General features: G+C 47.7%; 13 protein-coding genes across 13 annotated transcripts; 7 read left to right on the top strand and 6 right to left on the bottom strand.

Moving 5' to 3' along the window:
• Positions 1 to 624: 624 nt before the first annotated feature.
• On the bottom strand, positions 625 to 1,954 carry I302_108971 (uncharacterized protein; the record flags this gene model as incomplete). Its single annotated transcript, XM_065870768.1, has 5 exons — positions 625 to 830; positions 955 to 1,042; positions 1,092 to 1,164; positions 1,217 to 1,380; positions 1,424 to 1,954. 5 exons carry the CDS (start codon positions 1,952 to 1,954, stop codon positions 625 to 627), a joined length of 1,062 nt encoding a protein of 353 aa, XP_065726840.1.
• A 704-nt stretch (positions 1,955 to 2,658) lies between these two features.
• On the top strand, positions 2,659 to 4,790 carry I302_108970 (V-type proton ATPase catalytic subunit A; the record flags this gene model as incomplete). The annotated part of the gene is made up of 12 exons (XM_019194696.2): positions 2,659 to 2,688; positions 2,749 to 2,792; positions 2,847 to 2,935; positions 2,988 to 3,107; positions 3,163 to 3,184; positions 3,233 to 3,291; positions 3,344 to 3,549; positions 3,600 to 3,796; positions 3,848 to 3,863; positions 3,910 to 3,979; positions 4,034 to 4,056; positions 4,104 to 4,790. 12 exons carry the CDS (start codon positions 2,659 to 2,661, stop codon positions 4,788 to 4,790), a joined length of 1,563 nt encoding a protein of 520 aa, XP_019043532.2.
• A 99-nt stretch (positions 4,791 to 4,889) lies between these two features.
• On the top strand, positions 4,890 to 5,153 carry I302_108969 (uncharacterized protein; the record flags this gene model as incomplete). The annotated part of the gene is made up of 2 exons (XM_065870767.1): positions 4,890 to 4,964; positions 5,007 to 5,153. The coding sequence occupies 2 exons, from the start codon at positions 4,890 to 4,892 to the stop codon at positions 5,151 to 5,153; spliced, it is 222 nt and encodes a 73-aa protein (XP_065726839.1).
• A 600-nt stretch (positions 5,154 to 5,753) lies between these two features.
• On the bottom strand, positions 5,754 to 6,979 carry I302_108968 (uncharacterized protein; the record flags this gene model as incomplete). Its single annotated transcript, XM_065870766.1, has 6 exons — positions 5,754 to 5,870; positions 5,924 to 6,146; positions 6,301 to 6,610; positions 6,732 to 6,782; positions 6,835 to 6,886; positions 6,950 to 6,979. 6 exons carry the CDS (start codon positions 6,977 to 6,979, stop codon positions 5,754 to 5,756), a joined length of 783 nt encoding a protein of 260 aa, XP_065726838.1.
• A 348-nt stretch (positions 6,980 to 7,327) lies between these two features.
• Positions 7,328 to 8,680, top strand: I302_108967 (uncharacterized protein; the record flags this gene model as incomplete). The annotated part of the gene is made up of 6 exons (XM_019194694.1): positions 7,328 to 7,430; positions 7,497 to 7,634; positions 7,687 to 7,867; positions 7,922 to 8,053; positions 8,115 to 8,217; positions 8,279 to 8,680. The coding sequence occupies 6 exons, from the start codon at positions 7,328 to 7,330 to the stop codon at positions 8,678 to 8,680; spliced, it is 1,059 nt and encodes a 352-aa protein (XP_019043530.1).
• Positions 8,681 to 8,785: 105 nt separating this feature from the next.
• On the bottom strand, positions 8,786 to 9,358 carry I302_108966 (mitochondrial import inner membrane translocase subunit TIM13; the record flags this gene model as incomplete). Its single annotated transcript, XM_019194693.1, has 5 exons — positions 8,786 to 8,899; positions 8,952 to 9,005; positions 9,059 to 9,106; positions 9,200 to 9,246; positions 9,322 to 9,358. 5 exons carry the CDS (start codon positions 9,356 to 9,358, stop codon positions 8,786 to 8,788), a joined length of 300 nt encoding a protein of 99 aa, XP_019043529.1.
• Positions 9,359 to 9,711: 353 nt separating this feature from the next.
• Positions 9,712 to 13,236, top strand: I302_108965 (40S ribosomal protein S27; the record flags this gene model as incomplete). Its single annotated transcript, XM_019194692.1, has 8 exons — positions 9,712 to 9,861; positions 9,928 to 10,740; positions 10,791 to 11,250; positions 11,304 to 11,563; positions 11,640 to 11,750; positions 12,784 to 12,911; positions 13,041 to 13,135; positions 13,211 to 13,236. 8 exons carry the CDS (start codon positions 9,712 to 9,714, stop codon positions 13,234 to 13,236), a joined length of 2,043 nt encoding a protein of 680 aa, XP_019043528.1.
• A 449-nt stretch (positions 13,237 to 13,685) lies between these two features.
• I302_108964 (uncharacterized protein) lies at positions 13,686 to 14,819 on the bottom strand (the record flags this gene model as incomplete). Its single annotated transcript, XM_019194691.1, has 6 exons — positions 13,686 to 13,829; positions 13,896 to 13,910; positions 13,981 to 14,129; positions 14,190 to 14,278; positions 14,336 to 14,694; positions 14,745 to 14,819. The coding sequence occupies 6 exons, from the start codon at positions 14,817 to 14,819 to the stop codon at positions 13,686 to 13,688; spliced, it is 831 nt and encodes a 276-aa protein (XP_019043527.1).
• A 395-nt stretch (positions 14,820 to 15,214) lies between these two features.
• I302_108963 (uncharacterized protein) lies at positions 15,215 to 16,335 on the bottom strand (the record flags this gene model as incomplete). The annotated part of the gene is made up of 7 exons (XM_019194690.1): positions 15,215 to 15,305; positions 15,365 to 15,426; positions 15,517 to 15,777; positions 15,842 to 15,952; positions 16,023 to 16,081; positions 16,151 to 16,242; positions 16,319 to 16,335. 7 exons carry the CDS (start codon positions 16,333 to 16,335, stop codon positions 15,215 to 15,217), a joined length of 693 nt encoding a protein of 230 aa, XP_019043526.1.
• A 510-nt stretch (positions 16,336 to 16,845) lies between these two features.
• On the top strand, positions 16,846 to 18,649 carry I302_108962 (uncharacterized protein; the record flags this gene model as incomplete). The annotated part of the gene is made up of 11 exons (XM_019194689.2): positions 16,846 to 16,956; positions 17,063 to 17,227; positions 17,356 to 17,474; positions 17,583 to 17,678; positions 17,769 to 17,841; positions 17,902 to 17,961; positions 18,027 to 18,236; positions 18,306 to 18,411; positions 18,480 to 18,493; positions 18,548 to 18,575; positions 18,636 to 18,649. The coding sequence occupies 11 exons, from the start codon at positions 16,846 to 16,848 to the stop codon at positions 18,647 to 18,649; spliced, it is 996 nt and encodes a 331-aa protein (XP_019043525.2).
• An 835-nt stretch (positions 18,650 to 19,484) lies between these two features.
• On the top strand, positions 19,485 to 20,846 carry I302_108961 (uncharacterized protein; the record flags this gene model as incomplete). The annotated part of the gene is made up of 2 exons (XM_019194688.1): positions 19,485 to 19,960; positions 20,075 to 20,846. The coding sequence occupies 2 exons, from the start codon at positions 19,485 to 19,487 to the stop codon at positions 20,844 to 20,846; spliced, it is 1,248 nt and encodes a 415-aa protein (XP_019043524.1).
• Positions 20,847 to 20,960: 114 nt separating this feature from the next.
• I302_108960 (uncharacterized protein) lies at positions 20,961 to 22,019 on the bottom strand (the record flags this gene model as incomplete). Its single annotated transcript, XM_019194687.1, has 3 exons — positions 20,961 to 21,339; positions 21,401 to 21,855; positions 21,933 to 22,019. The coding sequence occupies 3 exons, from the start codon at positions 22,017 to 22,019 to the stop codon at positions 20,961 to 20,963; spliced, it is 921 nt and encodes a 306-aa protein (XP_019043523.1).
• Positions 22,020 to 22,470: 451 nt separating this feature from the next.
• I302_108959 (uncharacterized protein) lies at positions 22,471 to 23,773 on the top strand (the record flags this gene model as incomplete). Its single annotated transcript, XM_019194686.1, has 6 exons — positions 22,471 to 22,818; positions 22,890 to 23,052; positions 23,123 to 23,220; positions 23,288 to 23,366; positions 23,426 to 23,488; positions 23,556 to 23,773. The coding sequence occupies 6 exons, from the start codon at positions 22,471 to 22,473 to the stop codon at positions 23,771 to 23,773; spliced, it is 969 nt and encodes a 322-aa protein (XP_019043522.1).
• Between the last annotated feature and the right edge of the window lie 103 nt (positions 23,774 to 23,876).

Here is a 23,876-nt window from a genome sequence, read left to right as displayed (position 1 = left end):
AGAATCCAAGAGAAGGTATCTCCCAATGGGTTCCTTCCATGATCAAGACTCCCCGTCTAACGGAGAGCTTCGGCAGGTCTGATGTCGGTGAGCTTCACGTGATACGGGATATACCCCTTGCTATCCGTCAGGTTTGGAAACGTTCCACTGGTGATCTCTTCTCTTAACATGAGGACGTCAGCTCTGTAATAAAACACGACACCCTCACCCGGAGAGTCGAGGAGCTTACCGAGATCGTCAACCGTCGTGCGGGTTTGCAAGGATTACGAAAGTCACCTCGCCTTGACGAGCGGATCACACCGGATGAAGACGACGAAGTGGAGAGGGAACAGGCAGATAGGGACGAGATAAATGATGATCGCATCATCCAGACGGAACGGTCTTGTAGCCTCCTCAATGCCGATCCTCAGACGAGCCTATTCAAGCGCGCCGCTCATCATATAACCGCCCGAGCTAAACTATGCAGAGACTAGTCATTCTACACCGGATCGCATCCCATCTTGCGTTTCTGGCTGGGTGAATATGACCGGGACGTGCCGCTTTGGGGCTGCCATACTTGTACAACATATACATGACGGGACAGGACCGTTTGGGAAGACTATGACTACAATGCAGAGCGATGTTCTATATTCTATCGACGTTCAGATTCTTCTTCTCATCATTGCCATGCTCCCTTGATTTCGACCTTCTCCTTTCCATCCTCGCCACTCCCGAATCCGACAGCAACTTGTCCAGTCTCTCCTCCGTATACGTCTTCAGATCTTCCTCTATCGATTCATCATCTGTGCTCACTGCCATATCCTTCATCGGTGGGGATGGCGCGACTTTTGCTTTGGGATCGGCTTTCGGCTCGGCGTCGGTCGCGAGGAAAGTTGAAACGGCGATGGTAGCAACAACGATAAGAATAATAATAGCTGAACGATATTAGCGTTGTCGATCTCGATCATGACTTACAGATTGCTCGTCTGGTTGCATCCCATTTGACACTTTCAATCTCCGTTCGAAGATCACCCAGCGATATCGTGAATTTGTTGTTGATTTCCTATCAAGGATGTCAGACAGTCTCCACATAGCATGAGCTTCGTACTTACCTCAATATATATGTCAAACCCCTTCATCTCGGTTCTCGTCTCTGCCTTTCGGTTGTTCATATCCATCTCGATACTGTAAGCGAGATGTAAGTGGGCTGATCGAGGCGAAGTATACCCAGACTCACTCGTGCTTGAGTACCTGTACATCCTCCTTCATCTTCTGTTCCAGACCCTCGACTTCCCGCCTTATAGCTCCTGCCATAGCTTTAAGGGCTAATCCATCGTTCCTCGCCTGCACGCTTAACTCTGTCCGTAGTTCAGATAAAGCCGCATTGAAAAGGTACGCAGCCTGCGCGTATACATCAGCAAGGGTCGTAAACAGATTCACTCACATTCTCCGCGTCCTCTTTGCCGACCATGTTCTCTCCTGTCTGCGTGCCCCTCTTTTTGATCATTTCCCTGACCGCTTCCATCAATGCCCTTGCGCTATCTCGACTGATCTCATTCTTCTCCAAATAGCTCACGAAAGCGTGAGTGTCGAACGGATGCTGCAGATGCCTCGATGTAAACGGAGTACTGCCTTCTGGGGGTGCCGGTAGAGACGTAGCGTTGGCAAGACCCGTGGTTGAGGAGGTGGCTTCAGACGTGGTATCTGAATTCGAATTATTCGAGTCCTGCTGCGAAACACTTTGAGCGATTACGGGGGGATGCGATATCTCGTATCCGGCTGGTTCTCTATGTTCCGCCACATTGTCTGGACTAGGAGCGTGAATTGATATCTGTCGAAGAAAAGGTAGAGGAAGGGCGGATTGAGGTGTAGGAACAGGACGAAATCGAGGGGATCGTCTAAGGGGAAGTGTGGCCGATCTTTTGGGAAGAGGAGATATCCGGCCAAAGTGTTGAATTAGACTTCTAGTGATCATCATGTACGGGTATAAGCATGTGATACCCAACTGATGATCTGATCCTCGGTATATGCTCTGTAGGTTATAAGTTTCAACGAATGTATAGTAATATCAGAGCACGTCAACATTATTCGAGACGACAAGGATGATGATGATGATGATGATGGTGGTGGTCACTGCTCGTCAACATACAAATACAATCGATTCAAAATTACGTAAAAAAGGATGCGTGGTGAAGAGGATAGTGACGTGGATTTATTGAATAGCGCCAAGGCAGTCGGCCGTTGCCACGTGCTCCCATCTTAGGTATCCTGTTATCAACGGTATATATACATGTGTGCATATGATATGATGATGATGATGATGACAGTGCATGTACATGGACACCCATTGATGCTATTGCCATTTACTCACTTCAGTTGACTCTCACTCGACTCTCCTTCTGGTGCACTTATACTCATCACACACATTACCGTCTCCTCTCCTCTCCTCTCCTCCCTCCAGCAGCTCATTGCGGAGAGCAAGAACAAAGACAACTACATCGTGCTGTGTCGGTGTCATATCGCATTCGCTTTCTCAGGGATCACCTTGATTACTATCATCAACTTCTAATCTCTCTAGATCACACACTTCAACATGGTATGTTCTGTCTTTCACCCACAGCGTAATCGCAACCTATGCTGACTGAACCAAAATCGACTTGTTTCCTATAGGCCGGTGCAATGGACAGAGCTAAGCGGGATCTCCCAAAAGTGAGTACCTTGGGCTCAACCAGGGGATGGCAAATGTCTTAACCGTCTTCCTTTGTATAGGTCCGGGATGAGGAACGTGAGAGGATGTTCGGTTCGGTCTACTCGTGAGTCGCTTCTTCTCCTGAGACGCAACAACCCACGGCTTATCGAGTACTCAGCGTGTCCGGTCCCGTCGTTATCGGTGAGAACATGCGGGGATGTGCAATGTACGAGTTGGTCCGAGTAGGACACGACGAACTGGTCGGAGGTGAGCAAATGCCCAAAGACGATAGTGATTGCTCTGACACATCCACCCGTAGAGGTCATTCGTATCGAGGCCGATCGAGCTACCATCCAAGTCTACGAAGAGACATCTGGTGTCACCGTAGGTGATCCAGTATTGAGAACAGGTAAACCATTGAGTGTGGAGCTTGGACCTGGTGAGTGACCGATCGAGCTAAATATGATTGATGTTCAATGCTGATATCGATACAGGTCTCATGACGAACATTTATGAGTGAGTATATCATGCCCAAAAACCTGGTCAGAGCTAATCTTGGCGCAGTGGTATTCAACGTCCTTTGAAGTCTATTCAAGAGAAATCTCAAAGTATCTACATTCCTCGTGAGTCCGCTCTGATTGAACTCCGTCATTCGTTGCTGACGTCAATCCTCAGGTGGTATCAACACCGAGTCTCTGAGCAGAGAGATCAAATGGGATTTCAACCCCGCTTCCTTCGGCGTCGGTGACCACTTATCCGGGGGTGACATCTTCGGTAGCGTTTACGAGAACTCCCTCGTGGACAACCACAAGATCATGCTCCCTCCTCGGGCTATGGGAACTATCACTCGAATCGCAGAGAAAGGTAGTTATACCGTCGAAGTGAGTTCACCGTTCAATGAACCAATTTCCATCGCTGATCCCTCGTCTAGGACGTCGTGCTTGAAACCGAGTTCCAAGGCAAGACCACTCAGCACACAATGATGCAACTCTGGCCTGTCAGAGCTCCTAGGCCTGTGGCTCAAAAGGAGACCGCCTCGTATCCCTTGTTTACCGGACAACGGGTATTGGACGCTTTGTTCCCTTGTGTCCAAGGTGGTACTACTGCTATTCCTGGTGCTTTCGGATGGTAAGTGTCATAATACGGGAGGCGTGAGATAAGCTGACCATTCCGAAATAGTGGTAAAACCGTTATCGTACGTATTGCACGAGCCTTTCAAGGATTGACTGACCATTTCGTAGAGTCAAGCCTTGTCCAAATTCTCCAACTCCGATATCATTATCTACGTCGGTTGTGGTGAACGTGGTAATGGTGAGTTCTTACCGTTGCATCAAACACCGACTACTTGCTGATCCTTTTTCCTAGAAATGGCTGAGGTATTGGCCGATGTGAGTGCAATGTCAACATCTTTTTAATTTTCGCTAACGTCGAGCAGTTCCCCGAACTCACCCTCGAGCGAGATGGTCGAGAAGAACCCATCATGAAACGTACCGCGCTTGTCGCCAACACCTCCAACATGCCTGTCGCTGCTCGTGAAGCTTCCATTTACACTGGTATCACCTTGTCGGAATACTTCCGAGATCAAGGTAACAACGTCGCCATGATGGCCGATTCCACCTCTCGATGGGCCGAAGCGTTGCGAGAAATCTCTGGTCGTTTGGCTGAAATGCCTGCGGATTCTGGTTACCCCGCTTATCTCGGTGCCAAACTTGCCAGTTTCTACGAGCGAGCTGGTAAAGTCACTTGTCTCGGTAACCCTGTCAGACAGGGTACCGTCTCTATCGTCGGTGCTGTCTCTCCTCCCGGTGGTGATTTCTCCGATCCAGTCACCAGTGCAACTCTCGGTATCGTGCAGGTCTTCTGGGGTTTATCCAAAGCTTTGGCTCAACGTAAACATTTCCCTTCGGTTGACTGGAATGTGTCCTACTCCAAATATCTCAAGGTTCTCGACTCCCACTACGAAAAGAGCAACCCCGGATTCATTGACTTGCGAACTAGAGCCAAGGAAATCCTCCAAAAGGAGCAAGATTTGGCCGAAATTGTCCAGCTTGTCGGAAAGAGTGCTTTGGGTGAAAGTGACAAGATTACTTTGGAAGTCGCTCGAATGCTCAAGGTGAGTTGACTACAAAGGGATGAAGCTGATTATGCGTAGGATGACTTCCTTCAACAAAATGGTATCTCCGAGTACGATCGATACTGTCCGTTCTACAAAACCTCAGGAATGTTGAAGAACTTTGTTGCATTCTACGACCAATCTCAACGAGCTGTCGAGACCAGCGACATGACTTTTGCAAAGGTGAGTCATGGATCTTAGAAGAATTTTGCTGACATTGTACAGGTACGAGATTCCGCTGCCGATGTGATGTACAAGCTTTCCCAAATGAAGTTCGAGTCTCCCAACACTCAAAGCGAGCAAGATATCCAAGGTAAATTCGACCAGCTATATAACGAGATTGGCGAGACATTCAGACGAATGCAAGAGTAGGTCAATTGCAGGCGGAGCGTTGTAACTAGTTTCTTCACTTTCTAGAAATGATTTATATATGAATGTATCGCATTGTGCTGTCGACTTGTCTTGGATTGCTTAACTGGCTCTAACAATATCTTGACCAGATCAACAGAGCACCGATCGGTGCTCCTCGATGGGGTCATCGCTTTAGCGACGCAGGTGACCACCACCTGTCATCTCGTGCGCGATTCTCGCCCCATCTGATCTACAGAACGCTGCAGCTTTATGTCATCAATGGAACACGCACAAATATTGTTAGTGCTTGAAGAAGGACAACCCAAATCATTCATGACCTCCATCTCGCCTGATGCTGTCCTGGCATGAATGCGAATGTACAGGAAGTAGCTGTCACCGAGGTCACCCTCGTGACACAATACGTGTTGCGCCATCTAGGCTTGTGATATGGGATGCGATACACAGTGTTGAGGAACACGCATGAATGTAGTAACATGGTCAAACTCTTACAGTAACCCGGTTTTGATGATATATATGAGGTCCGCTGCTGTTTCAGTCGTTGCAGATCGTCCAAATGAGGATTCTTCATTGTTACACTCGGTCCATGCGCAAATAGATAGGTTACAGGAAATCTGCCGCTGCCTTTCTCTTCTTTCCAACACCGCTGCCCTCCTCCGTCTCGCCATCAGGTGTTGGGGATGTGTAACGGTACCGAGGTTGTTGCGCTCGTTTTTCAGCCTAAGGAGGAAGGGTCAGAGTGGTACTTCGATGATTACAAGTGGGTCACTCACGGGTGAAGCAGTTGCATCTGGCCACATGACACCATCCTTCGGTGGCAACACTTCGACAGGCTGGACGGGAACTGGGGTCGAAGTTTGAGGAACGAACGTAGGTGGCGTAGGTGGTACTCCAGGCAGACCAGCAGGCGAGCCCATTGGAATAGGCGAGTTCGATATAGGAGGGAATGGAGGAACGCCAACAGGTGGGAAAGGTGGTCGGAAACCGGGTGGAGGACTGATTGTCAGCGCGCGAATATCCTAAGATCAACTCACGCAAAGGGTGGGATACCTCCTGGTGCCATCGTTGGCGGTGGCATGCCGGGGAATCCAGGTGGCATGGTAGGAGGAAAGCTTTCTGTCAGCTCTAGAATCTCATCATCAAGACTTACCCAGCCGGGAACTGAGGCGGAGCAGCACCGAAAGGTGGGAACGTTGGTATAGGCGCAGGGTTGTTTCTCGCCGCCATCAACTTCTTATGTTGCTCCAAAGCTGCTTGCAAATCTGCTTCGGGTATGACAGTGTAGGATTGTCGTGGTCTGGAAGCGGCCGCTGCTGCCGCCATGGCAGCTGTACCTGCTTCTGCTTCCTTCCTCGATTTCCATTCCGCAACAGCATTCTCCGGTACACCTTCCATACCGAAGATCTCGATATCGTATCCATCTCGACCGGGCAGTGTGTTCGTGAGACTTGTACTGTAAGCTTCATCCAAGCGACGAGGGACTTACGGCTCGGGGTCACATTTATGTACCTGTTGACTGTGCACCATCAGACCACCGGCGGTCTACTATATCAGCTGTGTTCCATGATGATCATTACTCACATTCAACTTCCTTGGGCATAGCTGACACTTGAAGTGTTTCGATTTCTGATGCTGTAGCAGGACTGGCAATCGTAAGCTGATGTTGTGAGACAATCCGACCTACCTTTATCATCCTCGAATTCTCTCTCGCAATACCAACACCATGGTTTGATGACCTGACATGACAGCAACACAATCAGCGTTTCGCAGCGCTACAATGCGAAGTATTCAATACCCACAAAGGCTTGAGTTCTCTTCTTCTTTCCCATTTTGACTGCTACACGTTGATCTCTACTTGTGAGTTCGATCGATAAGAGGAAATGACGAGAAGAGAAGACCGAAGAAAGATGAGACGAGACGAGACGAGATGAATGATCATCAATGTTGGTTATCATCCCTTTAGTAGCAATGCTGGCTGGTTGATGTATATGTCACGTGACTTACATTCATTCACCATACAAAAAGTTGAATTCAAGAGTTCGAGAATTCGAATTCACCGTCTGTTGACATCTATATTCCCCCATCTTCAACTTCAGAGCACTCTAATTCATTCGCCTTGCTTGATCCATTATCGATTCACTCAGGACCAACAACTACAAGGATAGGACTGCTACACAATGCCAGCAGCTGTATCACGCAAAGGAAAGTCTCGAGCGGCACCTGTGGAGGACAGCAAGCCAGAAGCTGCGATGCCTCTTGGAAAACAGCTCGCTCATACAGGTGAGTCAAGTGGCTCTGTTGCGTACTTTAGTTGCTGCAAGCTAATGAAGACCTTGCGAACCACAGATAAGAAAGTTAGGGATAGGGCAATCGCAGGTCTTGTCGCCTTCTTATCCCAGGGAGGTGATACGGAGGGCGAATCGAGCTCCTATGTCAGGTTAGATGACGCTGAAATGGCAAAGTTGTGGAAAGGTCTCTTCTATTGTGGGCATCTCGTGCATAGCAAGCAGACGTGCCGAGCTAATCATTTTGTTAGGCTTTTGGATGTCGGACAAACCATTGGTGCAGCAGGCTCTTGCTGCCGACCTTGCCGAACTACTGCTTCAGATAAAACCCAAATCAGCCTCCCCCGAGGATCGATTCGAAGCGAGTGTAGCTTTCTTGGAGGGATTTTGGGATTCGATAGTGCGAGAATGGGCGGGAATTGACAGACTGAGGTGAGTCAGAGTTCCACTCTGGTAGGCTGCCAGCTCACATTTTCGGTGCTGCAGGATGGACAAATATTATCTGCTCATGCGAAAATACGTTAATGCTACATTCCGATTACTGGCGAGGGAGAAGTGGGAGAAGGACGCTGTAGTCGCTGTGAATAGGATATTGACAAAGAATGGCGGTCCGATGACGTGAGTACTCTGACACATATACTTGATTAGGAGTAGCCACTAACTTCCTATTTCATTGCAGATGGGAAGACCGAAGAGTCCCAACTTCCATTGCCAATCACATCGCTGATATTTACCTGGACGAGCTGAACAAAACTCTGGCGCTGCCTGAAGTCGACTCTCAGGTATGTATCATGCGAATCGGTGTAAGCATGATCAGATCACTCATTTGCTACGCTGCTTTAGGCCGCCTGCCCTCTCATTGCTATCCTCGAACCTCACATAACTCTTCTCACCCGCACCTCCACCTCTACCGTACACACTCGTCTGATGTCTTCCGTGTTCACCCCACTCCTCGAGTCTCTTACCCTCGCATCTTCTTCCATTGCTGTCGAGCGAGACGCGGAGAGGCCGTCCAAACGATCCAAAAAAGCAGACTCGATGTACGCTCATATCGTCATGCACTCATGTGTGGGTGAAGAAGGACAATCGGAAAGGTCAAATCCTACTGCCCTCCGGAGTGGGCTCCTGAAGAGGATGTTTGAAGCCGCTTCCAACGAAAAGGCCGGAGAGAGCAATAGGAGAAAAGTCTACCAGGTCTGGCGAGAAGAGGGTGGAGACGATGATGAAGACGAGGATGATGAGTAGAGATTGTTGTAGTGATCAGTCTGTTTCATATGATGCATTGAGTTGTGTAGATACATTCTGCCTTGTGTCACTTCCAGTTTCAGTGTCGTGATTATGCTACAGTTTCTAAAGACCAATACCGGGAGCAGCTCCTCGCTCTTTCGATATTCTTGACACGTAAGATCGAGAGACTTGATCGAAGGCGGCCATGTAGAGGGACATACATTGGGATAAGCATGTCTGAGTAGGCAAAGTCAGTGATTGAGCTACACTTATGAGACAGAATACTCACCTCCTGAGACGATGTGAGTGAGGTGGATGGTTTAGAGATACATTTGGCGAAGCACTAAAGCGAACTTATCAGCGGCAAGTCTCTACCCCAGAATTGATGATACTCACGTTCTCATTGATCTTGTTGATCAATTGTTGGGCGTTGGCAATGGCGAGCTAGATATATCACAGTCAGCTCCTGCGATCGTCGATTTCTCACCAAAATAGGTATAGATGGAAAATTGGGATATCGTGGTCTCTGCAACACACCTCTTGTTGAATCGATTGCTTCATTTGCTCCTTTCGAGCAGCCATATCTGCGAGTGGAAGCCCATCAGCGATTGTCCGGAAGATATGTTCAGTGCGAATGCGGTGGAATCCAAGAGACTAACCGGGAGTCGCACCAGAGGAACCGAAAAGAGAAGACATTTTTGGTGATTGGTGATTGATTGTAAGATTGGGTAGAGTAGCTATCTGAATTGGCAGATCTTTTGATTGCTGAGGCTTGCAGAGTAATTCAATGGTATGGATATGGATGCGAACCAAGAAGGGGGAAGATGAGAGATATCTTGCTCAGGATGTCAGTAGCGGCGACACACTCTTTCGACTTTTCGACGGGGACTCGAGTGACTGACATCCGACGGAAGCAAAATTTCAACTTCAATTCCAATCTCAACATTTCAACAACACCACCCATCAAGTCCTCATCGATAGGTAATTCTCTCTACTTCTCAACATCATCTGGACCAACACCTCATAGTCTCACAAAACGCAATCCCACCATGCCACCCAAGAAATCCATCTTCAGGCAGCCCAATGCCCAGCATTTCCAGCTCGTCCACCGTTCTCAGCAGGATCCCCTCATCAATGATCCCGAAGCGAGTCAGAGGGTGTTTAAGCCCATGAATAGGAGTAACGAGACGGGCAAAAAGGTGAGCAGCTGAAACTTATGAGGCAAAAAGCATCAGTCCACTGACACTCCTCCTCCTTGCGTCCAGGCCGAGATAACACTGGCCGATCTGGAGAAAACAGTAGACCAATCCGCCATCCGAAAGAATGAAGGTGAAGCAGCCATGTACGGTATCACATACGATGACTCCTCCTACGACTACATGTCACACTTGAAGACGGTCGGTAATGGCGGCTTTGACTCATTCTTGATCGCCGCACCAAGAGGTTCAGGTGTAGCTCGAGGGATGAAGTCAACGGGAAAGGGTAAAGGCAAGGCGAAAGAAGACGACATGTTCGATCTACTGCCTCAAGATGTACTGCCCAGTAGAGAGCAGATATCGGTTCACGAAGCTCAGAACAGAGGAGAAGCTATACCTAGAGAGTTACGAGGATTGCAACCTGATATGGACCCGCATCTTCGTCAAGTCTTGGAAGCGCTCGAAGATGACGCTTTCGTTGATGACGAGGGGGAAGAAGAGGGATGGTTCGATGAATTGGTCCATGATGGAGAAAGGGATGAAGAGGAAGAGGTCTCTTGGGAGTTTAGGGAATGGGGTGTAGACGAAGGCCCTGCAGCTCAAGCCGAAGGGAAAGAAGAGACCTGGGAAGATAGATTCAAGGCTTTCAAGCGTGAACAGGCCGCTTTACCAGATCAAGTTTCCGATGTCGATCCCGAAGAAAGATCCGAAATGGCAGATACTGTTGGATCGCTTGCTAGCAACTTTGATGATATGATGGTAGCGGGAGGAAAGAAGAGAAGAGGGAAAAGAGGACCTAGTGATGCTTCTGGTATGAGTATGAGCAGTTCCAGCATGTTTAGGACACAGGGACTACGAGACTTGGATGATAGGTTTGACAAGGTGAGCAAGTCAAACTCATACCACTGCCAGATTGCTAATTCCAAGGTTAGATCGAAATGGACTACCTTTATGATGACGAAGAAGAAGAGGAAGAAGAATACGAAGACTATTCTGACGACGGTACCGCCTCCGTCGCCACCTCCAACTTCTCCGTTTCATCTCGATTCTCCCTTGCCTCCCACGCCGCCAAGGCCGCTGGCGGTCCTCCTGAGGTCACGCGAGACGATTTCGAGGAGATCATGGATGATTTCCTGGAAAATTACGAGGTGGTGGGTCGTAGAATGCGACCTGCATTGGGTGGTACCGGTCTCACGGGTACCGAGCGATTCGGTGTCCTTCGAGCAGCTATCGATGGCGAAGATGATATCAAAGAGGAGAACAGGAGGAGAATCCTGCAGATCGAGAAAGAAGATCGTGAAAATGGCAAAACCCGAGAGAAAGTCAAGAAGGAGCCCAGAGAACGAGTTGAACAGCCCGAGGAAGGGAAGTGGGATGTACAGACTATACTGTGTAAGTTGACTTGACATCCTGACGATGCTCTTGTTTGCTGACCTGCCATTCAGCAACTTACACCAATACCGAGAATCATCCCGGTATGATCCGCTCTCGCAATGCCGCGCAAATGAAAGCTCGAGCGGAGCAAAAAGCTGCTGCTGCTGCCGCCGCCGCTGCGCAGACAGAAGATCAGCAAGAAGATGGAGACGAGACCGATTCCGGCTCTGAGACTGAACGAGAGGCGCCTAGAGTGACCGTTGCTCGACCCAAAGGTGAATTAGCTGAGGAAAAGAAAGCAAGAAAGGCTGCAGTTAAAGCTGAACGAGCGGTGAGTAACTGGCAGTCAATTGATTCGAAACTCTTTCGTATATGTGACATTGCTGATTGCATTTGTATTTCCCCAGTCTCGTCGGGCGGAGAAGAAGTCTCACACGGAAACCTTCTCCACCGAAAGGAAACGACAGCTTGCCAGTCACAAGAAGCTGGTTGGGAACGGTCGTGCTGCAGATGTAGCTGTAGGTTCCAAAGGTGTCAAGTCGTTAAGTTGAGGTCAACTTGTATAATTCATGTGTTGGCTCGTGATACCTCGGTTGACGCAATTCTCGCTCTTGCAACTTGCATTTTTCTATCTTTGTTGTTGTATATCCATAACTTATGCTTATAGCGATGCATAGATCGCTCATTGAATATGTCGCTCAGGCCAAATCGAGAGCGTCGGTGATAAAGATAGCCTCGTATCGGATTTAAGCAAAGAGTGGAGGGTAAGTCACTATGAACTGTCACCGTAGCTCACTGCCACAATGGTCTTATATCGGTGATATGATATTACGTCTTTTCAGGATCTTTGAGTGGAATCTGCCACTTTGAGTATTAGTGTGTGGTTGTATGGTGTAGGGTGCTACGGTGGTATGGTGGTATGGTGGTATGGTGTGCTACCTCTACTGGTGCTACTGTTCGATCCTTTTTCATCGTTGATATCGTTTGCCACCACCTAGTTATACGATTCACCATCCTTCATCTCTCATCACCTTTACACCTTAAATAAAATCATCTACGCAGGTCTCGTCAATTATCGACATTCTTGCGATATCCATACGTAGACTCTCAGCTTTTCAACAAACCCAAAACAGTTATAAATAATCAAAATGGTAAGTCATCGACTGGAGTGGTCGTGTGGACTATCAGGTCGTGATGGGATCGGTGGTGCTAGCTGTGAGGATTAGTTGCTTGGCTATTCTAGTGGATATGATGGCTAGAACAGTGATCTGGAAGGTGTATCAGGTAGTTTTGGTGTAATAGGAGGCTCGATCGGGATATTGGGATTGCAAATTTTGGTTGGATAGGAAAGATCACTTTAACCACAGTGTCGGTGGTGTCGGTGGATACTCAATCTCCATGATCTTTATCGGTGGGCAGGATCATTCGGTTTCAGCGATCAGCAGATGGTTTTGGATAGGAGGGAGAGGGATGTCACAGCTAGCACCACCGATCTCATCCATACATGCCCGATATGTAATAGGAAGCAGCGCTAACTCATCTCCGCAATAGGTTCTCGCCCTTGACCTCCTCAACAGACCCGCTGACGTTCAAGCCCGAACTCACAAGCTCAAGAAGGTTGTACCAGAGCCCAACTCATTCTTCATGGATGTCAAGTGCCCAGGTTGTTTCGCCATCACGTAAGTCAGGTTCCCTTTATCCTGCTCACCTGTGGCAAATATCACATCCGTCTACCCCCTCAATGTTCCGCTTCCACTTTCCTTTTTGCTAGTTTGACAAAGTTGCTGACATGCATCTCAATTCAACAGCACCGTCTTCTCCCACGCTTCCACCGTTGTTCAATGCCAAGGATGTGCTACCGCCCTTTGTCAACCAACCGGTGGTAAGGCCAAGTTGACTGAAGGTGAGTTTTTCACAGTTTTTAGCATGTCCCTCGTTGGTTAGATTAGCATAATCTGACTCGATCATGAATTCACAGGCTGCTCTTTCCGACGAAAGAACTAAACTGGATAATCAAACAAATCAAATAAACTTGGTCTAGCTTCGGAGGAAGGGGTTAGATCAGGCGGGTTGGTTGGGATTCAGATTCGGTTTTTTCTTAGCATGCTCTTCATGTCACTATCATCATCACGCTTTCGGGAACTCTCGGTCATTAATCTTTGGATGGCAGCATGCGTACGAGCTGGATTTAGCAGTGTACGGTCGACTCGGTGGGATTGTGCTATCTGATCGCTATCCATGAAGTCCGAATGCGATTCTGAGGGTTGAAAGCTCAGTCAGTACCACTAACGTCTGTTCCCTTGTAGACTAGTACGTCTCTTTGCAGACGTTCCGACGCGGACATTCTGATCGCTGTCACTTATGAGGAGTCATCCGACAAGATGTACATATTGATAACACATGACTGATATTTCGTGTACTGATCATTGATGAATGCTCCTGTTGACTTTCCTCTAGTACATCCCTCCAGTCTCATGGCTACCCTTTGGGTTGATGACTTTGCCCCAATTTCTCTCGAACTTGGTCAACAGCCCGCCATACAAGGTGAGAATCGAACGGAGGTATGATCGGAGTAAGAAATGGTCGAATCGATCGCTCTAGATGAAAGACGCAGAATGATCAGCCGAACCTCTGGATCAGTTCATTGCAAAGCATCCCCTTACCGTGGCTATGGCTCCCTATGCGTTATAAATCAATCATCAGTAAGCGAAGACGCCGAGTCCGATCAAGGACGAAGACAATACCCACTGCGAAATCTTTGAAATTGGGATACTTTGCCCAGTCCATGGCCAACTTCAATCGATCGCCATGATGCGCCCTCACCCCATTCTGCATCGAGTTGGACTTTTTGTAAGCGTCGGTCAATTGCGAGATCAAATGAGCTTGAACGTCGGCGCCTAGATATAAAATAGTGGTCAGTCACAGCTCTTTGTGAGTGATGCAAAAAGGTAGTTTACCAAACGAGTTTCCATCTTCTACCACTGGGATTTCCAACTCCAACCATACTTTGAGATCCTGTGCGAGCATGTGGAGATCTTCCAGCTCTCTACGACAAGATCAGAATCACTCATACCCTGTATAAACGCTTTTCTTTTGAACTTACCGGGTAACAATCTCCATACACTTCACCTGAACAGGGTTTACCCGAACCACCTCGAACCAATGCGGACCCATTCTTACCCCTTCACCGTCGTTCGGTCCAGGTTTGGTGATATCCTGAGGTAAGATCAATTTCTCGCTACCTAGTTCCCCTTCCCCCTTCGGATGAGCATCGGAAGCTATCAATTCAGAAGGTTGTAGGATCTTAGGATCGGTATAAGCCACCTCGAATACCTGACCTTTGTAGAAAGGTGAGGAAGGGTCTTCTTCTTGATCGATGATCGCTTGGACGGTTGTGATCTTGGCGGGGATCAGGTTTTGGAGAATATCAATCGCTCGGAGTCGGCGAGAGGCCACTAGGTCCTGCATCGTCTGTCAGCTCATGCACATTGAACGCGTAAGATCCTACCCACTTTGAGGACTTCTGGCCTGGGATGGGCCATGAAGACCTCATCCATTTTTGGTAAAGTACTCCCGAATTTGGGCATCTTGCGTGTAATGGTCAATGGTTTGCTCTCAGTGGATATGGTTATTGGATTCAAGAGGTAGCAAGGTTAGTCATGGTCCCATAAACCGAGCCCGCCTTATATAGTCAGTATCTCAGCGAAGAACTATCAGTACAAAGGGTTCTTGCCAACAAAGGAAGGACGATCCTCCTTTCTTCTGAGAGCTGTGCGACACGTCAGTGTAGATGTGACTCGAACAACTTCCATGACCAGATCCGTATTGTTACATTTCGATTTCTATCACTATGGGAGCTGACTTGTACAACGGGTATATTGTCGAGTACCGAACTTGATCAATGCAACCTGTCCTTTGATTGATCTGGTTTGGAGCTGCTCGACAGAACTTGGGTGGATGAGGATTGTCCTGTTGAATTCACCTATCGAAACAATTTGGACCATAGAACGATAAAGATAAGCAGTACGAGGACGATGATGATACCTGCTGAAAGGAACTTCTGTTGATACATCCTAAGAGAAAGGAAGTCAGCGAGGGGGTAAGCGAGTATTCTGATTGCTTTGCAACTCACTTGAATATCATCTTTTTGAGAGTACCTGCGGCACGGTCAATAGATGAGTCTGCTTGAACGAGCTGTGAAAGGCGAAATGTTAGTAACAGACACAAGACCATGCCGACCAAATGCCTGATCCCTCCATGCGTATAGGTGCGTGTCGCACTCACAGTATCTCTAGTATGTTCAATCTGTTCTCTTTGCCCTCTAAGATTCCTCAAGATCTCCCCTCCAACATCTTCGGTCTCCAGCGCGATTCGATGGGCGTTATCCAGCCTCCTTGACCCATCTGCCAGGGTCTCAGTACCTTGTAAAAGTCGTGTACGAGCAGAGTATGCCGAGGGGTCGTCGGTATATGGGTCATCGGAGTTGGGGAATCCTCCTGGACCAGAGAGCAATTCGCTACGTTGGTTTTCCGATCGAACGTCTCTCTATAGAGCAGCCAGTGTAAGCTAAGTTTCTGGGACGACAGTCATGTCGGCTACTATGACTTACGAGAGTCTTCTTGACCCTCTCCAACCCTTGTTTGGATGTTGTCAATCTACCTTGATATGTCTGTCGGATTGATATTGGCATTGAAGGGAGCTCCACTTCCATCTGAGCGACCTGTAACGACAAATGACATTGCGCATGAGCATTCCGATGAACTGCATGTACAGCGGTAATTCTCACTCACTATCTCTTCTGCCTCATCAAGTTCCTCGGATACCTTCTTGAGCGCAGCTTTACGTTGTTCTGCAAATGAATCTGCGCAATCAGCGACGCTCCATCATGAACGTGTAAGACCAGTGTTGTATCGCTCACCGCCCTTCAACTGCTTTACATCACCCTCTAGCTTCCCCTTCAAGCTCGCCAGGAGTTGCTTGAAGTCTTCATCATAGTTCTCGAAGAGAGCGCTGTGTGCAGGAGGATGATCAGTCGAAAGTCAAGTTGAACAAAGGGGAACAGCGGGAGAGCTGGATCTGGGCTTACGTTGGTGAGTTGTCCATTTCAGAAGAATCTAAGGCGTATCAGTGCTTGTCAAATATTCGGATGGATGGATGTGAGGCTGATGACTATAACATCAATGAGAAGAGTATGATTGATGATGAATTATGATGTTGATGATTGACGAGCGAGATGTGTCTGGCTATGCTTGGGTGTCGTCTAGGTGGCAAAACGGGTAATTATCGATGTATTACGTAAACTAATTGGGTATGCATATATATATAGTGCATTGACTTTGACTTTTGTTGTTGTTCAGTAGTAGAGAGGCGCGTCCTCTTGGTTTCAATTCATCATAAAACATCTATTTATATATTCCATAAGCTTCATATCATATCCAAACCATACCGTCTGAGCTGCTATCAGAAAACCCTATACAAGGCTCATCAGTATCGCATCTCACTCTACATATCCCTGCCCATCACCTACCTCCGCATAGCTCAGTTCACCATCACGTCCTCCACTTCACTCATCACTCAACCCGCCACCATCTTATTAAACCTGTACACTCAAACATGAACTTCTTCAATCGTCAGAAGACTAGAACACCAGCGGAGACTGTAAAAGCTTTGAAAGATAATATTGTCAGGCTGGATCAGACAGCAGCAGGTGAAGGAAGGAAGAGGGTAAGTCAACGTCTTATAGGAGGACTATCGTCTACTCCTCCTTTCCTTGAACAGGCATCTGATGGCTTGCTGATTGCTACTCGTGCTACCGGTCATGTTTATACAGATCAACGAAGAAGTATCCCGTTTACTTGCATCTACCAAGAACTCGTTGATAGGCGAAGGTGAAGCCGAACCATCACCCGATGTCATAGCGCAGGTAGCCAACGAAGTGTATGCGCAGGACTTGCTAAGTTTGTTGGTGATACACTTGGGGAAGTTTGATTTCGAGGTGAGTGATTGTGCTTCTGCTATCTGAACTGCTTACCATGGTGTCATACGACAAGTGTTCTCCTGCCCACATTCCTGTACTGAACAGTCCAGCAAAATGACATATGCTCATATACGACTTCCTCCCAGGCTCGAAAGGATGTCTGCCATATATATAACACTCTACTCCGTCGTCAGCTGGGCACGAGATCCCCTACAGTCGACATAATAGCTACCAGACCCGATATCATCTTCAACACTCTGAAGGGGTAAGCCTCTTACTTCTGCTCCTTCTATCGACCTCCACCGAGCACGGACCAGAACCTGCTAAGGGACGGTCCCGCATGGAAGCGATGCTGATATGAAACGCTTCGCAGTTACGCAAATGCCGATATCGCTCTAAATACCGGTATGATACTCAAGGAGATGCTGAGGTATGAGCCCTTGGCCAGAATATTGCTCTACTCCGAACAGTGAGTGTTTCAATGCTTTCTAGGGCATATGATCCGTACCGTAGGATCAGCCACCCAGTCCCAAGAGGTCTGAGCTGATTGACCTCCAAGATTCTATACTTTCCCCAATTATATCGAAAACACCACATTTGGTATATCCACCGATGCTTTCGCTTGCATGAAGGTGTGTAGCAGCTGCTTTTCCCTCCTCGACACGTATCACAGCTGACCATACCGATAATAGGAAACTTTGACTCGGCATAAACCTATGGTGGCGCAATATCTCGATGCCAATTATGATAGAGTATGTAGAACTCGTCTCCCTCCGCTGTCCGAAATAGCGATGCTGACCTTGATGACTGTTCGCAGTTCTTCAACATGTACACCACTCTCATTCTTTCCGCAAACTATGTCACCAAAAGACAATCCCTCAAACTTCTCGGTGAGATCTTGCTAGATCGAGCAAATTACTCAATCATGACCCGATATATCGCCTCTGAAGCGAACTTGAAGATGATGATGAACTTCTTGAGGGATAAAAGCAGGAATATCCAGTTTGAAGCTTTCCACGTGTTCAAGGTGAGTTACTGCACAAGTGTCATGAACAGATGAAAATGACTGAATCTGGCGTTTGTGTGGTGTTGATAGGTCTTCGTTGCGAATCCCAACAAACCTGCTCAGATTGCGGCTATATTGAGGAGAAATAAGGATAAGCTGTTAGTGTTCTTGAAGGAATTCCATAATGACAAAGATGGTATGTTTGTTTTGTTTCAGTGTCTCTCGGAATCCTCGCTAATGTTTGAATACCTTTTCTGCTTATAGACGAACAATTTAACGTAAGTTTGATTGGTTGTTCACCCAGCTTGTTATTAACGCCTGTACGTCTGTAGGACGAGAAGCAATTCCTCATCGCTCAAAGTAAGTCAGGCAAAAACTGAGAGCAAGGAATACAAGCTGATGTAGGTCTCTCGCCCGCAGTCCAACAGTTATAATCTAATCCTACTTCATGCTCACGTACCTCTCGACCGATTCCTTTTCATGCTTCAACGATATTTAATGCTTTCATGGTTCTGGCTATATCTTTATCCCATACATGCCTTTTTGTACAGTCTCATGTCGTTCTTCCCTCATCCAACACGAATATGGTAAATATTCATCGTTTCGCTAATGCTCCCATGTGTATGTGTGCCTGCTTCCTCTCGCTTGGGTGTTCTGTTTGATTGGTCGTGCTATACATATATATGTTATACATCTGAGCATATCAACATGGAATCCCAATAAGCTTTCTGAATGATGGAATGATAATTATGAATGAAGATATTATCCGGCCGGAATGACGTAAGATATATACAAATATACAAATCAAAAATCGGGCAAATGGGAATCCGCCTAGGGCCCCGAAGGAGAGAGCAGGGTTTCCATGGGACATGGGATTCATGGGACATGGGACAAAATTCCTTAAGCTTGCTCTGGGTCCAGCTCTATCCGGAGCATATCACGAGTAGTGTAGAGCTGCTGCTGCTCCAACCCGCTGCAGTACAATTGCAGAACGTGTGCTACCATCAGTGTCAACATCAAGATTGAGTGGGAAACGGATCCACAGGAATATCACACTACTCGACAACGTGACATTGGCAGTGTGACTACTGCACACTTTCGGTGGGGCAGCAAAGGACACAGCGAGCGACGTCTACCTGCATCGAGCATCGTCCGCAATCTCAGCTGAATCCCGTTTACTAGTGTGTTCCTAGTACGTCAAGAGGTCCCATGCTGGCCAACAACCCTCTTATCCCACCAAGTCACTCCCAGTAGACATCACTGATCATCATGACATCCGTCGAATCATCCAATTCCCTCTTGATCCCTCCAAACCCTTCTCTATCACCAACCAAACCCTCCGCATCAATCCTTTTAAACGGGAATGGGAGAGAAGCCATCCACGTCAAAATACCTGAACCTCCCAGGACCACCACGCCATTACCCCAAACATCAGCCTTCACCTCATACCCGCTCTCACCTTCCTCTTCATCAACCTCGTCACCGCCATTATCCCGCTCGACATCATCGCCTCATCCCTCCTCTGCAGCCTTGAATTCGAGAAGACTATCAACACCCAAGATATCATTCGCACCGTTACCTACTATACCGAATGAACTGAAACGACGTAATTCCATTAGTATTGGTGTGGCTTCTCGTAAGCACCTCTTGGGTGGGAGTGGATCAGGAGGACAGGGGGTGAATAGAGTCATGATGAGTGATGAGGACTGGGAGAATTATAAGAAACATTATGATGAGAAGAGCGGGTGAGTGTGTCTAATAGCTCTTAGGGATCAAGTGGGAGACAAAGGAGGTGGACGTTCAGGATAAACCTTGCTTGAAGGATGTTTGCTAACACTTTTCCTCAACATATTCCGCAGAAACGATCCAATCGACCTTGGTCAAGTAGCCAAGCAAAGTGCCAGAGCACTATGGGGCAAAGTGAAGAGCAAACGATCATCCTCGCAATCGTCTCAAACATCTGTCACATCTTCCGCATCTACAACATCAACGTCAACTTCCAACGTCTCATCATCGGCTCCCACACCAGCTCCTTCGGGCTCTGCGGTCGGTCTACGTACAGTAGACGAAGATGAAGAGCAGCAAGAGACCGTACTGATAGGTAGAAGACGATCGCTCTCACCCAGAAGAGGAAGTCTGCACACCATACCTGGCTCGCCACCACCTAGACAGGCGAGTCTGGACAGTGAATCCTCGCCTAGTACCACTACTAGTGCCATTTCAGATACAGATTCGGATTTCGGTGATACCCTATCTGAAGGTGAAGGTGAAGGTGGAAGTCCTGTTGATACCCATCCGTCATATACACCTGGTAATAGGGTGGCAGCGGCTGAGGCATCCAAGCATAAATTACTCGACATCAACGACAAAGATGGAGACGAGACACCACGTAGATTACCTTCCCCTCCACCTAGAAAGGCAGATATCGAACCACTACCCGAAGAGGACGACGAGGACGATGCGAATGGGGAAGGCAGAAAAACGCCAAGTGGGTACAGGACGAGAGAGAGTCAATGGGAGAGAGAACATCGCGAGAAAAGAGATAGGAGCGAGATCTTGGGTTTCGATCCTGAACGATTCGGGAGAGCTTTGGATTTGGCTACTAAGAACGGAGAGGTTGAAAGGGATTGATCTGTCGGTCTACAGATCACAACTTGAGATAACATTGGTGCTCCCTAGTTTGCCTGAATACTATAATATGTCATCTCATATGCTATCTTGCTTGAAGATGTGAATATTATCAATTCATGATCCTACCAAAATATGACTTATTTGAGATATCCACGCTGCTGCCAGCCATCCTGCCAAGACGATGGCGGTAGTTTCCCATGGCTTGGTAGGTAACAGTACCCTCAGTCCGAACCCCGCACTCATCCCTCCTAGCAATCTAGTGCCTACCCATATCCTATCTGACCGTGACCATGCGTGATTGAGGGTAGTCTCGAGTTCCATCAATTCTGGTGGGACTTTAAAAGGGAGAGTCGAGAGGAATGAAATAGTAGTAGATGTTGAAGGGAGATGTTCGTGAATGGATGGTGGGGGTGTGTACCATATTGACAGCAATAGCTGGAGAAGTAAAGGGACGAGGGATGTATAGAGTATAGTGAGGGGTATGAGACTAGGTCTGAGAGTAAAGTCAGATTAGCTGCGCTTCAGACTGTCCTTGGGGCTCTTGTGAGACTTACAAGAAGTTCTCTCGACGTCCATCTCGTCTCTTCTCGTCGATTTTATCTCCTTCATTGTCCATTGTATACCACCCTCTCAACCTCAGAGCTGATAACGCAAGACACAAGGTCACGGCATGTTGAGCGATACCCTCGACCAATACTATTGATCCAATCCTGATAAGTTGGTTCATAGCGATACCACCTCCTGCGGTGAAAGCAGGTAAGAGTCGAAGAGTGGTCTCAGCTATAACGCTCAGATAGCCCAGTTTCCACACATCCTGATGAATGCGAGCCTTTCTTCGCTCTTGCCTTTCCACCGCAGGTATCTCTACTCCTTTGTCCGCATCGAAAGGTGGTGATCCCCTGTTGAACAGCAGATGAAGGAATACGCGAGGTTTCAACAGGATCAGGTCGAGGAGGATGATAAGATCTGGATGTTCTATCAACGGGTCAAGGAATTGATCGCATCTTTCCTATTGACCCAATACAATAAAGAAGATTTAGCTAGGGAAGGGATCGGCATGGGATGAGGAGCTTGAGCTTGACTTACACAAACGCCTAGTCTGATATTTGATTTGGTCTTGTAGGTCGTGTACACATGTTGCGCTGGGTATGCACAGTTTGTACACACTGGCATTGTTTATTGCTATGGGTTGATGGATGTCATATCTGATCTGTGATGGTTATGCAAATATGAATGTAAACTATGGATATACATATATATATGGACAAACCGAGGTTGGGTGATCAAGGTGACGATGACGGGCGGTGCTCCGGTGGATGCTACTCCGTACTCCGTACTCCGTTGTGTTCCTATATCCTATACACACACATCTCATGTTGACATCTTATCCTTGTCATTCTACTAATCCCTTCAATCTCATCTCGTAGACATCATCATCTTATCATCATCCAGCCTATCATCCAACATCCATCCCGCCCAGAACTCTCCTACCCTCACCGCCAAGACTTGACCTATTCAAATAACGTCACTATCTGTATTGACATTCACCGTCAACACCCCCTCCAGGATACTCGTACTGCACGATCCTTTAATCCTTCCTTTCATCAAATAAATACCAACCATCATGTCCCTAAGACCAGCACTTCGACATACAGTATCTTCACCCGGTGAGACACCATCCAACAGCACGCCCAACACAGTCTCGCCATCGCCATCACCCAGTTTCTCAACATTACCTCAGACGACGTCGTCATCGCGTGTATCGGTACAATTGCCCGAGAGACCCAGATCGTCACAGTTCGATTCGACACCTCACCTACCTTCTGCAATGTCACAATCTGGTTCTGCTGGGTTTCCTAGAACAAGAACAAACTCGAGTGGACAGGGTCCAAACGATGGCAAGTATAGGAGAAAAGTAGGGTTTGAAGCGTTCGAAGCTGGACCTGCGGCGTTGTTCGCTTTTACCTGTCAGGTGAGTTCTCTTCGCAATCCGATGACTATAAGTCCTGAATACCTCGTCACTGATACATGGTGTATTTTCAGGCCAAGAGCGAAGGATACAAACGATCTAGGAATACTCGAGTATTCGCTGTAGCAGTATCTCCGGATGAATCTGGAGAAGACGCCCTGGATTGGTTGATGTCCGAGTTGGTGGAAGATGGAGATGAGGTGGTAGCTATCAGAGTGATCGAGCTGGACGAAGGGGGTGAGTAATGATTTATTCCGATATCATGGGCATCTTGAAAGGTGTCAGGCTAAACTGCGATATAACGTAGAACGTCAGTCATCCGAAGCTCAGGACGAACTTCGAGAAGACGCTCAACGGTTGTTGAAGACTATTTTAGAGAAGAATGACGAGGCTGATGATAGAAGGGTGAGTGAACACCTTCAAACACTCTTTCTGAATCGCGGTTGGACTGATTTAATTGTTTGGCCGTTAGATATCCGTTATCGTTGAATTCGTTGCTGGCAAAGTGACGGAGATCCTACTCAAGATGATTGCTCTTTATCGACCGGATTGTAAGTTGATCATCCGTCTGTCTCGACTGAGCCCATCTGACTGTACTCCCTTCTCGCAGCTTTGGTAGTAGGAACGAAAGGCATAAGAAGCAAATTCCAAACATGGGGAAGAGCATTGGGAGGTATGTCTTATTTGTCTGAATGTCGATAACTGAAGTGCTTCACTAATCGTGTTGTGATATGCTACAGCACCTGGAATGGGATCCGTCTCTCGATTTGCGGTCTCACACTCCCCCGTTCCCGTCATCGTCGTGCGTCCCGAAAGAAAGGTCAAGAAGACATTGGCGAAGCGACAGAACGATCCTAAGCGAGGACAATATGCAGCGATTGTTGGACCCGATGGTCTCGCTTTGAGTAGAAGTAGGAGTAGAGGTAGTACTGGTGCGCTGAGTGATCGAGGAGAATAAGCACAACTTTTAGTCGCACATGAGAACTCCTCAAACACTGGAAAATACTCTGAATCTACACCAATTTTCCCGGGGGGGGGGGGGGGGGTTATACAAGACAAAG

This window comes from Kwoniella bestiolae, chromosome 8 (assembly GCF_000512585.2).
Source record: "Kwoniella bestiolae CBS 10118 chromosome 8, complete sequence".
Classification (NCBI taxonomy): domain Eukaryota; kingdom Fungi; phylum Basidiomycota; class Tremellomycetes; order Tremellales; family Cryptococcaceae; genus Kwoniella; species Kwoniella bestiolae.
Note: the sequence above shows the minus strand (reverse complement) of the source record. Positions and strands in the feature narration are given on the sequence as shown.